The following is a 14,857-nucleotide window of genomic DNA, read 5'->3' as shown; positions in this document are numbered from 1 at the left end:
GTAACGCGGGAATTTTGCCAATGAATTAATTGCAGTGTAAGCTTACTTGCGGCACTAATAAATAAACTTTAAACTCTCTCAAAACCCAGTCCATCATTCAAACCAGCCTCCCACCTATTGTCTCTGTCTACACATCCCGCTGCCTCAGAAAAGTAGCCATTATAATTAAGGAGCCCACACACACCAGACAGATTCCCTTCCACCTTCTTCCGTTGGGAAAAAGATATAAAAGTCTGAGGTCATGTACCAACTGACTCAAGAACAGCTTCTTTCATGCTGCCGTCAGACTTTTGAATGGACCTACCTTGCATTAAGTCGATCTTTCTCTACATCCTATGACTGTAACACTACATTCTGCACTGAATCCTCACCTTCACTATGTACGGTATGTTTTGTCTGTATAGCACGCAAGAAACAATACTTTTCACTGTATGCTACTACAAATGAAAATAATCAATCAAATCAAAATCAAAAGGATGCTGCCAGACCAGCTGAGATTTTCCAGCAATTTTAATTTTTGTTGGCTATTTATTAAATCTGGCATGCACTCTTTGTGCACAGGACAGTTTCTTTCAGTCTGTGTTGATGGTCCTATACAGCGAGTAGTTTTGTTTAGTTTGATAATATATGTATATCTGTATATAGGCGTGGTTTATGAAGCAATTTCCCTCTTTCATTTAGACATGTTGGGTTTCCTTTGCAAAGCTGCTCTCGGTTTCCTTGCTGGGGATCTCTTCCCTCCCCACCAGCCAAAATGCTACCCACACACTGGCTACTCCAAGCAAGAGGACTGCAACTCTGCAAATGCTCGACTCAAAGTAAGGAGAGTTTTATTTTCCTTTTCTAACAAGTGGGTGGCTTTATTGTCTTGTAGGTGGTTAACACCAGAACCTCAATAGCAAACTAAAAATGTAGAATGATGTTTGTGCGCCCACATCTTTGAGTTAATCTCAATGCTGGAGGAAGAAGCAGAGAAACTGCATGTGGCAGGAATCAGACCGTGAAAACTGACTTATTACCGGCACTATTCTGGACTGGGATGCAAATTATTTTCAGAGAAGTAAATGAATTGTCTCAAAAAGAGTTAACAAATCGTAAGTAAAATCTGAGGGGAAACTGGTGTTAAGTTAATGTTGAGAATGGAATTTATTTTCCTAGTGATTATATATATGTATATGTATATATTTCTTATATATGTTATATAAGAAAAATGTTCTCAATGTTATAAGACGGTCATTGTGCAATCAGAAAGTTAAACTGATGGCGAGTTTGTAATTGCGTATGTAATGGAAGCATTTAAATGACATTAAAGAGTTGATGTTGAAATATTCCTCACTGTTTTATCCATTGGCAATTTCAGAAATGCAGCCTGTCCTGCTCAATCAAATAACTGGCCAAGTGATATCCCCGTTAGGTGGGATTGTTGCCTCTGTTAGATGTTGCAGCAGTCATTGTACCTTTCAGCTACTTTGTTAAGATCAGGGTGTCAGCTGTAAGTTGATCAGTTGCCTTTGAGCCACAGGGTTCCAATTCTAGCTTTGTTAACCTGTGACATTGCACCTTATCTATTTTAGTGGGAATTCCAGCCTACCCTGGATAAGACAGTGACTGGCGAACTGCAGTATAGCTGGGAGTCTGAGTCGAGATATCTGGATTTCAGGGTGTGGTCACCTCCAGACCCTGCTTTAGAAGGTATTGGAGGTGAGGAAGCGAGGGTCACCAGATTGGGCAGGGGGAATATAGAAGCGGTGGCAAGAATCAACATTCACTCATTGGTGCGCAGTATTGAATGCTGGGGAGAGTTACCGTTCCTTGGAGGAATTCAATAAGATCCAAGTCTCCAGCACACTGGAAAATTTCATGACAGAATGGAGAAGATGGGTAGAAATGCAGTTGTTACAGCAGATCTGTTAGTGGCATAGACGTTTCTACAACTGCATGTGTAATTCCCCATAGTGTCTGCCTCGTGCCAGGATATTTCTGAGTGGATGTGAGAGGTTCTGTGAAGGGGTGGCATAGTGGCACAGTGGTTAGCACTGCTGTCTCACAGCGCCAGTGACCCAGGTTCGATTCCAGCCTCGGGTGACTGTGTGGAGTTTGCACGTTCTCTCCATGTCTGTGTGGGTTTCCTCCGGGTGCTCCTGTTTTCTCCCGCAGTCCAAACATGTGCAGTTAGGTTGATTGGCCATGCTAAGTTGTCCCTTTGTGTCAGGGGGATTAACAGGGTTATTATGTAGGGTTATGGTGCAGGCTTAATGGGCCAAATGGCGTCCTTCTGCATTATAGGGATTCTATGATTGTATGATTATTCTATGAAACAGCCTAAGATCACAGCCCATGTTGGAACCAATGCCACAGGTAGAACAAGTATTGAGATCTCTCTGGCAGGGTTTCACAAGCAGCTGATTCTTCAATTCTCTGTCCACAACACCACAACTTCCATCACCATCTGGGCAAGGAGGGAGCTCCTGAATCCACACCAGCCGGAACTGAGATTGAACTCTGCGCTGTGGACAGTAATCTGATCTAGAGCCACCACCCAACCAACTGGATATTTGTATTGACTATGGTATTCCATTGCTTTTAGATTCTGTGGTCCCTCATCTAGTCGACAGAGACCATTCCATTCTCACACACGGTTTCTCACTGAGAAGCTGCAAGGATTTGTCTGATTTTGCCACGGTCATTATAATTTGACACAAACTCATTAAAATCCTCTATAGTGATAACTTTTTTATATGGTGCCTTGTTCTAAGTTTTCTCAATTTGCAACTTGAGAAAGAAGGGTATCTAATAAAGTTGCAGCATTATCTCCCGACACCTAGAAAAAAAATAGAAAAGAAAAAGTTTTAGAAATAAGAAGATGTTAGGGGCAAGTTTTTCACTCAGAGGGTGGTGAGTGAGTGGAATTGGCTGCCGTCGGTGGTGGTAGGGGTGAACTTGCTGGGGTCTTCTAAAAAACTTCTGGATGAATATATGGGATCTAATGGCATTGGGAGTTACAGATCGTTCTATGGCTTGGTAGGTATAGATGTGATCGGCGCAACTTGTGGGCCGAAGGGTCTGTTTGTGCTGTAGTGTTCTATGTTCTATGTCAAGAGTTAGTCAACGACAAGGTTAGATTTTAGTTTTGAACAATAAACATTCTTGTTAGTAACAATAATAATCTAAAAGAGGGTTTTAGATTGTTAGGCATTGTGACCAGTTTGGGAGTGTGAAATGGAGTGGGGGATGGGTCAGGAGCTAGCTACCTGTAGAAGATGGGTGTGCTGCACCTGAATAGAACTGGGACCAATGTTCTCCCTGAGATGGTCACTGATGCAGTCAGGAAAAGTTAAAATAGTTTGAGTGGGGAAGAAGAAGGAAGAGGCAGAAACTGCAGTTAAATTAGAAATACCTCAAACTGCAGGGACTAGATTGAAGAAATTATCAAAAGGGATGAAGGAGATGTTAAATTATATGGCATCAATGTGCATAGAGTAATTAAAGTTTGGTAGAGACAGCGTGCAATTTACCACATGGGAAAATGATACGGTTGCATTTGCGAGCTCACAGCTCAAACATTGCTCACAGTTAGTTCTCATATTCCTGATGACCATGTATTCAGGGAGGAAGTAAAAAGAGAGGGCCTCGACATTAAGGGAAATGTTAAGTTTTCAATAGAAAGGGTTATATGATTCTGAGACAGGATGCATTTGATTTGAAGAGAGGGAGAACTGATGGGAGATTTTCTTAAAATAAAAGCTACAAACGTTTGAAGCTGGTACATGAGCAAATTTCAAAGCTAAGTAACAAAAATAGAATTGTAAATTAGTAAGTTTTAATTGTCCAAAAAAGCCTCCAACTAACAAGGAAGCAGTGTTTGATCCAGTTCAAGGGAATGAATAAGGACAAAAATGGACCATGTTGCAGAAGAATATCATCTAATTAACAGTGACCTTAATATAACTAAGATTAGAGTAATTATGTAGAGACCAGAGATTTGAAACTAGCAATGCTAAAAATGAATAACTAGGGAAGAGCTCATTTCAATGATTTTAAGAGAATCGGTTGATTGGAAAAGGCTATTGCAGCAACACAGTCACAGAAAGCATACGCGAAAGAGGGGGTTCAGGCCCAAGCCAGGTATTTTTCCACCAGCAGGAAAGGTTTGAGCGTACAAAACTACCACGATATCAAGGGGAATAACATTTCAAATGAAGCAGAAAAGTATCAGTTTAATAACGAGAAAGATGGTGGAGAGTTCTGAATATAAAAGAAAGCGTGGCCATAAGAAAAGGTTAGCCGACAATATTAAATTGTGTCCAAAAATATTCAATAGGCAAAATGTTACGCATGATGTGCCTGCGTGGCAGGTGGGACTTGAAGCAATCACATTTTTCAGACCTGCACAAGAGCAATTAGCGATCACGAAAGATCATGATTCAGAAAGAATGTTCCCGATGATGGGAGAATGCAGCACTGGGGGTTATAGCTGGAGGATAAGGAGTAAACCTTTTAGGACTGAGGTGAGGAGAAATTTCTTAACCCAGAGGGTGGTGAATGTGTGGAATTCACTATCACAGATTATAGTCAAGGCCAAAACTTTGTCTGATTTGAAGAAGAAATTAGATAGAACTCTTGGGGCTAAAATAATCAAGGGATATAGGAGGAAGGGGGGGATCAGGATGTTGAATTTGATGATCAGCCATATTTAACTGAATAGCACAGCAGGCTCAAAGGGCCGAATGGCCTACTCTTGCTTCTAGCTTCTATATTTCTATGATATTACACTGTTGGTCACTTAGAGGGCAGCCAGAGTGAAACATGTCCAGACAGGGTCAGTGAGGTTGGCGGGAGTGTGGTGGGTGGCAGGTGCACTGGCGGTCGGGTGCAAAGTTTAAAGACTGCTGCCAGAGGCTGCTGAAGACATCGAAGGAAGCAGAGGGCGGGCTGCACCATGGTGGAAACAGCACCTGGAAGACACTGCAGGCAAGGGGGCACTTCTGCGGGCAGTTTCTTCACCCTGTTTTGCTGATGCATGCCTACATGGCCTTGTGGAGGCAGTGAGAGTCAGGAGGGGCATTCTGATGCTGCAGGATAAAAGGAGGAGACTACCTCACCTCACCAAGAAAAGAGAGAAGTGGTCAGCAGCATCACCTGGTCCGGCGCACGTGTGTACAGTGCCAGAAAAGGTTCAATGATCTTCTGTGTTCGGCAAGGGCAAGTTTAGAGTTGGCATTGTCTAGCGTGGAGAACTTAGAAAGTTCGTAGCCCGTCCATAGCTGCAATGATGGATGAAGGAATGATGGAATCTCAGAACACCCCTCTGTGCTGAAAGGCTGCAGAGAAGATCTGGAGCCTAGTCCATAGAAGGGTTAGGTGTGAAAAAGGGGTTTGTGAACATCCACATGGCTAGTGGGGGTGTAGGAGGGTGGGAGAGCAGCATGGTGTGAAATTGGAGGGCTGAGTACTCAATGGAGCTCTGCATTTACTAACAGGAGAAATGCAGCAATAACAACACTGAGATGTCTGCCACTAGTGGTAGGGTGCTTAACCTGGCAATCCTCACCAGCCACAAGCTGGGAGGCCTGGACTTTGTGTGTAAGTGAGGACAGAGGTCATCAGGTCGTGGAGAGGCTAGCGTCTCTGAGGAAGGCAAGGGCTTGTCTGCAGCTGGTGAGGGAAGCAAAAAGAGCACAAGAAAACTTGACAATGACCTCATCTGCCTGTCACAGATGTGTCTGTCCATGATGGTATCAGTAGAAGTGGCCACCTCACAGTTCTTGTGGAGACAAAGTCATGGATCCACATTGAAAATACCCTTCCTTGAGTTGTGTGGCACTGTGACCATGCTAAATGGGACAGATTTGAACAGATCTCACAATGAAAACCTGGAGATCCATGAAGTGATGTGGCCCATCAGCAGCAGAAAAATTGTATTTGACCACAATTTGTAACTTTATAGCTCGGCACATTCCCCACACTACCATTACCACCAAGCCAGGGGATCAACCCTGGTTCGCAATACCTGGCATACCTAAAAACAAGGTGTCAAACTGATGAAGCTACAACACAGGACTACTTGCATGCCAAACAGTAGAAGTATCCTGTGATAGAGCTAAGCAATCCCATAACCAATGGTTTCAGATTCAAGCTCTGAGGTCCTGTCACATGCAGTTGCAAATGGTGGTGGACAATTAATTAACTAACTGGAGCATGCTCAACACATATCACCATCCTCAATGATGGGAGAGCCAAGCGTGTCAGTAAAAAGACAAGGATGAAGCATTTGCAAACATCTTTAGTCAGAGGTTCTGAGTGGATGATCCATCTCAGTCTCCTCCAGAGGTCCCCAGTATCACAGATGCCAGCCTTCAGCCAATTTGATTCATTCCACATGATATCTAGAAATGGCACTGGGTACTACAAACACCATGGCCCTGAAAATATTCTAGCAGAAGTACTGAAGACTTATGCTCCAGAACTTGCTGCTCCCCTAGCCAAGCTGTTCCAGTAGTGCTATAATACTGGCATCTCCCTGGAAAATTGTTCAGGTATGTCCTGTCCACAAAAATCAGGACAAATCTAATCTGGTTAATTGCTGTCCTGATAGTATATTCCTGATCACCAGTAAACTGATAGCGTGATCAATGATATATTCTATCTTGTGGCACTTACCCAGCAATGCCCTCCTCAGTTTGGGTTCTGGCAGGGTCACTCAACTCCTGACCTTATTACAACCTTGCTGCAAACATGGACAAAACAGCTGAACTCAAGAGGTGCAGTGAGACTGAATTCCCTGAAAATCAAAGCAGCACTTGAATGAGTATGGCATCAAGGAATGCTGGCAACATTGAAATAGTCGGGCATTGAGGGAAAATCTCTGCACTGGTTGGAATCATATTTAACACAAAGAAAGATGATTGTGGTTGAGGTCATTCATCCCAGCTCCAGGACATCACTGCAGGAATCCCTCAGAATGGTGTCCTAGACCCAACCATATTCAGCTACTCCATCAATGACCTTCCTTCATAAGGTCAGAAGTGGGGAAGTTTGCTGATGATTGCACTATTTTCAGCGCAATTTAAGATTCTTGGACACTGGGGAAGGTCATATCCATATTCAATAAGACCTGGCTTATAATTGGCATGTAACATTTGTGCCACACAAGTGTCAGGCAATGACCATCTCCAACAAAAGATAATTCGAGCATCTCCTTTTCCTTTTGACATTCAACAGCATTAACTTTGCCGAATTCTCCACTGTCAACATCTTGGTGGTTACCATTGACCAGAAATTGGACTGAGCCAGACAGATAAGTACTGTGGCTACAAGAGCAGGTTGGGAATTCTGCGTGTGTAACTCACCTCCTGACTCTCCAAGCTCTCTCCACCATCTACATGGCACAAGTCAGAAGTGCAATGGAACACTGTCCACTTGTTTGGATCATTGCAGCTCACTAGCACCCTAGAGGCTCAACAACTTCCTGGACAAAGCAGCCCACTTAATTAGTAGCCCATTCACCACTTTCAGCATCCACTCCCTCCACCTCTGACACAGTGGCAGTAGTGTGTAACATCTACAAGACGCACTGCAGCAACTTATCAAGTACCATCGACAGCACCATCCAATTCTTGGCCTCTACTACCAAGAAGGACAAGGGCAGCAGATGCATGGGAACACCACTACTTGCATGTTCCTTCCAGGCCACTCACCATGGTGACAAAATCCTGGAGTGCCCTCCCTAACAGCACTGTGGCTGTACCACAAATAGTACAATCATCAGCAAACATTCCCACTTCTGACCTTATGAAGGAAGGTCATTGACAGAGCAACTGAAGATGGTTGGGCTTACAACACTACTCTGAGGGATTCCTGCAGTGATGTCTTGGAGCTGGGATGACTGACCTCAAATCTGTGTGGAGTTTGCACATTCTCCTTGTGTCTGCCTGGGTTTCCTCTGGGTGCTCTGGTTTCCTCCCACAGTCCAAAGATGGGTGGGTTAGGTTGATTGGCCGTGCTTAATTTGCCCCTTAGTGTCCGACGTGTAGGTTAGAGGGATTAGTGGGTAAAACATGTAAGGATATGGGTGTAGGGCCTGGGTGGGATTGTGGTCAGTGCAGACTTGATGGGCTGAATGGCCTCTCTCTGTACTGTAGGGTTTCTGTGAAATCACAATAATCTTCCTTTGAGTTAAGTACAACCAGTGCAAAGATTTGCCCTCAATGCCCATCTATGGACTGCAGTAGTTCAAGAATACGGCTCACCATCACCTTCTCGAGGGTAACTAGGGATGGTGCTTGCAATGCTCACAGCCTATAAAATAATAAAAAAAGGTATGCACTCAGAGCAATAAGTGCTAGCCCTACCAGTGACATTCCCACGAGCTTAGATCATACAATCTCCCCTCGTAAATATGACATAGGAAGCTCTGGTAACACATTGTCTACTTGTTCCAACATCAGCATATCTATTATTCAGGTGAAGTGCCCATAACTGTGGACATATACCACTCCAGCTGTGGTCTACCTTTTTATTTGTTTTGCCATTATATTTAAGGAACGGGAATTGATCAGACAGATTGATGACTCTGGTGAACTGTGAGCGCCGAGTATGGATCCACGAGGAAGAAAAGATTCCCATTCCTGGACTGTACACCAGTTCCTCTTCAGTCTGCTATTACTGGTGGCATTGTTGATGCTGGTGAACCTGAACCTTTATTGCACGAAGGTGTGTAGAATGATAAAACAGATTGTTCATAATGAACCAAGATGTTCTTAACAAACTGGGATGGAGGAGCAGAGCTTAAAAGTGTGATGCCTGTGCCTGCTGATGGCCACAAATAGATAGCAACATGCTTTGTTTTTAGTATGGGAGGAGTTTGTAGTTTTTAAATCAGATTTCTCTTGCTCTCCAACTTTCACCACTCATTGTCCTATTTTCCTCTCTCCTGATGCTATTATCCCTTCTGCAGCAACATCAGTCCACTGGCAGCTGCAGTTCTTTTGCACCCTGCTGAAATAACCATTTGAGTCTTGGCAGTAAATGTTGACAATCTACACAACTAAAGATACTTCAGATGAGAATTAAATATATCTGTCGCTGAAATGCCAACGCCCAGCAAGGTGAGGGCAATCAGAGCTGGAGGCACTGACTGATTATTGGGTATTTTCCTTTCTAAACCCACATTTGCTGAGGTTGATTGTTCCATTCTTAATGCTGTCCAGTTGAGATCAGTGAACTCTGCACCAACCACAGACTCAACATGGAGTGTTCCTGATCCGTAGCGTTTAGGAACATTGGGAAAAAGAATTCCATGTTAACTTCAGGTACCTGCAAATGTGGAGATGTGAAGCCTTAATCTGCTGACCCACTGCTGATCTTATCCCAAATCAAGGATAATTTACATAAGTGTAGCAGGTATCCTCACCTAGAGTGACCCAGCAGATGACCCAGGTATCCTCACACAAGCAGCAAGCCTTAGGCTAATTCATGCTTTTTGTCTCTCACTTCAACAGTTTTTGCTCCATCCCTTTTGCTGCTTTTTCCCTTAATGCAGCCTACGCTGAATGAAAGACCTGTGATTTGCACTGGCGTAGTGGTATTGTCACTGCACTAGTAATCCAGAGCCTGGGTAGTGCTCTGGGAACCAAGTTCGAATCCCACAATGGCAGATGGTGAAATTTGAATTCAATAAAAATCTGGAATTAAAAGTCCAATGAATCGATTAGCCATGGGGAATGTGTGGGATAGGGTGGGGAGATGGCCTGGACAAGGCAATCTATCAGAGAGGCAGTGCTACTCAATGGGCCGAATGGCCTCCTTCTGCACTGTAGGGATTCTAAAACCCATCTGGTTCATTAATACATACGAGGGAAGGAAATCTGCCACTCTTACCTGATCTGGCCTACTTGTGACTCTAGTCCCACAGCAGTGTGGTTGACTCTGATTTGGCCTAACACTTATTTCATGATCAATTAGAGATGTGCAATATCCCCTGAACAAATGAAAAAAAAACAAGGCTTATTCCTTCAAGGTGAATTCCAGATCTAGGATCATTCTGAAAAGTCAATATTTCATCTTTTTTCTGTTCAACTGCATTAGTTTCCTTGGCTCTTGACTCAATCTTTTTCCTCCTTTTGCAGCCGACACTCAAAACCTGTGATTTTCGCTGATTTCTTTCATCACTTGGCAATTTCATGTCTCTGATTTCAATCTTCTCCTTCTCAAACTGGATATCAACTGTGTCTACACCCTCACTTTTAGATAATCTCCTCTCTACCTTCCTTGAACAATTCCAAACTTGTTTCCATCCAGCAAGATCCTCAACAACTCTGAGACTTTATCTCCTTTGTAAATCACTGCTTCTTTTTTGGCTGGAGGTTGGCGTGTTTTAGAAAGTTTCTGTGAAATTAAGCTATATTGTTTTGTAAAGTTGCTCCTTTCCACAGTACAAGGAAGAATCAACCTCAGAAATGAAGGCAAATTGGAAGAGGTACCCACCTCCAAAGCATTATTCTATGAATGTACAACCACAGCAGAATAAAACATCTTATTGGACAGACAGATTGTTGCAATGTGGCTACCAGAATCACAGCTTCACCCCCGAAGAAAGGTCAGAGGGCACATTCCTAATGAAAATGATCCAATGGCCAAGTCCACCTGACCCTGCTGTGACCTTTCTGAAAAGCAGCGACCCAGAGCATGTTCGTTTTGTAATTTTAAATTCCACAAAGACTTTCTACGTTGGAGATCAGCTACAAGTGATGCTGCAAATGAATGATTTTGAAGGGCGCCCAAAGCAATATGGGGGTGACTATCTCCAAGGTCGGATCCACAGCCCAGATTTGAAGGCTGGTTCAGCTGGAACAGTTATAGATAATCAAAATGGATTTTATTATATAAACTTTAATTTATCTTGGCCAGGGAAAGTGCAAGTGTCCGTTTCCCTGGTTCATCCCAGTGAAGGAATCCAAGCACTTGAAAGACTACGCAAGGAACGGCCAGATAGAGTGTATTTTGTAAGTACCTTTGAATCAGGAGCTACCACCGAGACCACTGTGTGTAATCTCTGTTTACCTCAAACTAAACCGCTGTGTAACTTTACTGATCCCAGCACTGGAGAGCCCTGGTTCTGTTACAAACCTCAGGAGCTTCCCTGCTCTGCGCGAATTAACCATGCAATGGGAGGTTATGAACAAAAACTCTTAATGACAGAAGAAGAGCATTTTTTCCAAAGGTACGTGACTTAACATTCTCCTTTCCTTTCTTCAGATTCCTGAGATGAGGGCAAATTCACTAATCTCACGCTCCATTGCGTGAGTGACAATATGGGAAACGAGGAAACGGCTGAGGCCTTAAACAAGTTTTTTGTGTCCGTCTTCACGGTAGAGGACACAAATAGCTTACCAAAAATTCACGGTCGTGGGACTGTAGGGGGTGAGGTCCTTAAAACGATTACCGTTACTAAAGAGATAGTGCTTGGGTAGGCTAATGGCACTAAAAGTAGACAAGTCTCCGGGCCCAGATGGAATGTATCCCAGGGTACTAAAAGAAATGGCAGAAGTAATAGCAGATGTGTTAGTTGTAATTTATCAAAATTCACTGGACTCTGGTGAGGTGTTAGCTGATTGGAAAACAACTAATGTGACACAACTGTTTAAAAAAAGGAGGTAGACAAAAGGCGGGTAACTACAGGCCGGTTAGCATAATGTCCGTAGTTGGGAAAATGCTGGAATCCATCATTAAAGAAGAAATTGCAGGACACCTGAAAAAGAATGGATCGATCAAGCAGACGCAGCGTGGATTCATGAAGGAAAGTTGTGTTTGACAAATTTACTGGATTTTATGAAGATGTAATGAGTGCGGTAGACAGAGGGGAACCAGTGGATGTGGTGTTTTTAGATTTCCAGAAGGCATTCGGTAAGGTGCCTCAAAAAAGGTTGCTGCAGAAGATTAAGGTACATGGAGTTGGGGGTAAAGTGTTAGCGTGGATTGAGGATTGGTTATCTAACAGGAAGCAGAGAGTTGGAGTAAATGGGTGCTTTTCTGGTTGGCAGTTGGTGACTAGTGGAGTGCTGCAGGGATCAGTGCTGGGGCCTCAACTGTTTACCATGTACATAGACGATCTGGAGGAGGGGGCTGAGTGTAGGGTAACAAAGTTTGCTGATGACACAAAGATGAGTGGGAAAGCGAATTGCGTGGAAAGTCTGCAGAGAGATTTGGATAGGCTGAGTGAGTGCGCAAGGATCTGGCAGATGGAGTATAATGTTGGCAAATGTGAGGTTATCCACTTTGGAAGGAATAATAGTAAAATGGACTATTATTTAATTGGTGAAAAATTACAACATGCTACTGTGCAGAGGGACCTGGGGGTCCTTGTGCGTGAATCGCAAAGCCTCAGTCTGCAGGTGCAGCAGGTGATCAAGAAGGTGAATGGAATGTTGGCCTTTATAGCAAGGGGGATAGAATATAAAAGCAGGGAGGTCTTGCTGCAACTGTACAAGGTACTGGTGAGGCCGCAACTGGAATACTGTGTGCAATTTTGATCTCTTATTTGCAAAAGGATATATTGGCCTTGGAGGGAGTACAGAGGAGGTTTACCAGGTTGATACCAGAGATAAGGGGGTTAGCTTATGAGGGGAGATTGAGTAAATTGGGTCTGTACTCATTGGAGTTTAGAAGGCTGAGGGGAGATGTTTTAGAGACATATAAGATAATGAAGGGCCTAGACAGGGTAGAGGCAGAGAGATTCTTTCCACTTGGAAAGGAAACAAGAACTTGAGGGCACAGCCTCAAAATAAGGGGGAGTCAGTTTAGAACAGAGTTGAGGAGGAACTTCTTCTCTCAGAGGGTAGTGAATCTTTGGAATTCTCTGCCCATTGAAGCAGTGGAGGCTACCTCGTTAAATGTGTTTAAGTCACAGCTAGATAGATTTCTGATCAATAAGGGAATTAAGGATTATGGGGAGCTTGCGGATAAGTTGAACTAAACAACTGTCAGATCAGCCATGATCTTATTGAATGGCAGGGCAGGCTCGAAGGGCTAGATGGCCTACTCCTGCTCCTATTTCTTATGTTCTTATGTCTGAGTGTTATATCCTTGTCTCTGGTTCAAGCTCCATTTGATAGCAGCTCATTGCTGAGAGTGTGGCATTGATGAATGTACTTCATTGAATTAAACCTGTTATTTCCGGAAAGTCAATTTAAAAGCATGTACATTGAGAATTTTGGGCACGTCATAGCATTTAATTAGTGATTAGAAGTTGTTGTGTGGCAGAGAGGTGGCTGTAAATTTAATAAGCAGGAAGCGTGGGAGGGAAATGAAAAGCGTGAGTCATCCTAGATCACTACAAAGAGGTGCCTGAAGGCCATCATTACCAGAAACTTTGAAATTGGTCCACTTTCCAGACTTTTGCAGTACAGAGTGAGTGGGAGACAAGGGAAGACAGGGGCAGAGATAAAGTTCATGAAAATTGTAAATTCTTGCTCGGTAACTTAATATTCTACACCCATGATGTGGCATCTTACTTGCACCGTCCAAAAGGTTTCCAAGAATTGGAATGAATTTATCTACCCGATATCAAAGATTCAATCTTCTTTAGGTAAGAAGATTGATATTATCGTTCTCCACCAGCATTGTCTTCTCCACTGAAGCTGTTGATTGTTGGTTGGCATGTGGGTCCCCCGGCAGTGTCTCAGCCTCCAAGTATGTCTTCATACAGATTGATGTGGGTATGCCGGCGTTGGACTGGCGTAAACACAGTAAAAAGTCTGACAACACCAGGTTTTAGTCCAACCTATTTATTTGATAATATACTCGCAAGCTTTCGAGGGGTTACCCTCGAAAGCTTGCGAGTATATTATCAAATAAATAGGTTGGACTAAAACCTGGTGTTGTCAGACTTTTTACTGTTCATACAGATTGCCATGTATGTGCACATCCAGCGACTGTGCGGGATGCTGATCAGGATGGAGGGTCCTGACTGACTTCGCCTGAAAGAAGTCTCACAACACCAAGTTAAAGTCCAACCGGTTTATTTGTTGGAATTCAACCTGTCGTTGAGAGGCTTCTTACTGTGTTTACCCCAGTCCCACGCCGGCACCTCCACATCATGACTTCACGTGAACCAGCCCAAAAGCACTGAGGTTGGTCCAAGCAACATCATCAGTCCAGGCTTTCTAATGCAGCATACACAAGGGGTTAAATCTGAGACTGGGGGATGTATTTTCCTCTGAAGTTCAGGAACTATGAGTCGGGCCATTTCCTGATGTTGCAGTCTTGACAGAAGATTACAATCGGAGTAGCCTTTGTGAGGGAGATCTTTAAAAAATGTGTAAATTGTCAGGGTACGAATATCTCCCAATGTTCTCAGAATCTGAGTCTTAAGATCTTGAATGGTGGAGCAGAGTCAATGGGCCGAGTGGCTCAATTTGCATCTATGTCTTATGGTCTTAAGACCAGTGAAAGAATGAAGTGGATATGTAAATACAGGCTACACCCCTACGAAAGAGAAAACAAAGTACGATCTTGGCTTTGTCACTTCTGAATGAAGAAAAATCAGAAGCTGAGTGATTGTAAGCTGGATGTCCATCAGCTAGATACTCAGGAAAGTTTAATTCTCCTGTTAGGGTTTGTGACTATAACTTACCAGGAAGAAAACATATTGGGTGCCAATGAGGCATGGTGAGTGTTTAATACATTTCAAAAGATATGCAGTCAGTCCATGGAAGAATATATCAGGCACTTTCACGGATTAATTGAAATATTGAAAGATAGAAGGAATTCATTTTGGAGACCCCTGATTCATTGCTCACATTGAAATTGTTGGATTACGCTACGGACAGTGTCTGCGACTTAACTAACGTTTGGTATT

The 14,857-nt window shown here is 43.3% G+C and overlaps 1 protein-coding gene across 1 annotated transcript in view; it reads left to right on the top strand.

The window, feature by feature from the left end:
- Positions 1–733: 733 nt before the first annotated feature.
- The window catches only part of LOC145353520 (NXPE family member 3-like), a 34,801-nt gene continuing 20,677 nt past the window's right edge, over positions 734–14,857 (top strand). The window contains exons 1-3 of the mRNA XM_080204329.1: positions 734–818; positions 8,542–8,712; positions 10,434–11,221. Of these exons, the coding sequence (XP_080060455.1) occupies positions 8,596–8,712; positions 10,434–11,221 (905 nt within the window). The 5' untranslated portion in view covers positions 734–818; positions 8,542–8,595. The remainder of the gene's footprint in view (positions 819–8,541; positions 8,713–10,433; positions 11,222–14,857) is intronic.

This window comes from Carcharhinus amblyrhynchos, chromosome 15, assembly GCF_965287045.1.
Source record: "Carcharhinus amblyrhynchos chromosome 15, sCarAmb.v2.hapA, whole genome shotgun sequence".
NCBI lineage: Eukaryota > Metazoa > Chordata > Chondrichthyes > Carcharhiniformes > Carcharhinidae > Carcharhinus > Carcharhinus amblyrhynchos.
This window is presented reverse-complemented; position numbering and strand designations above follow the sequence as displayed.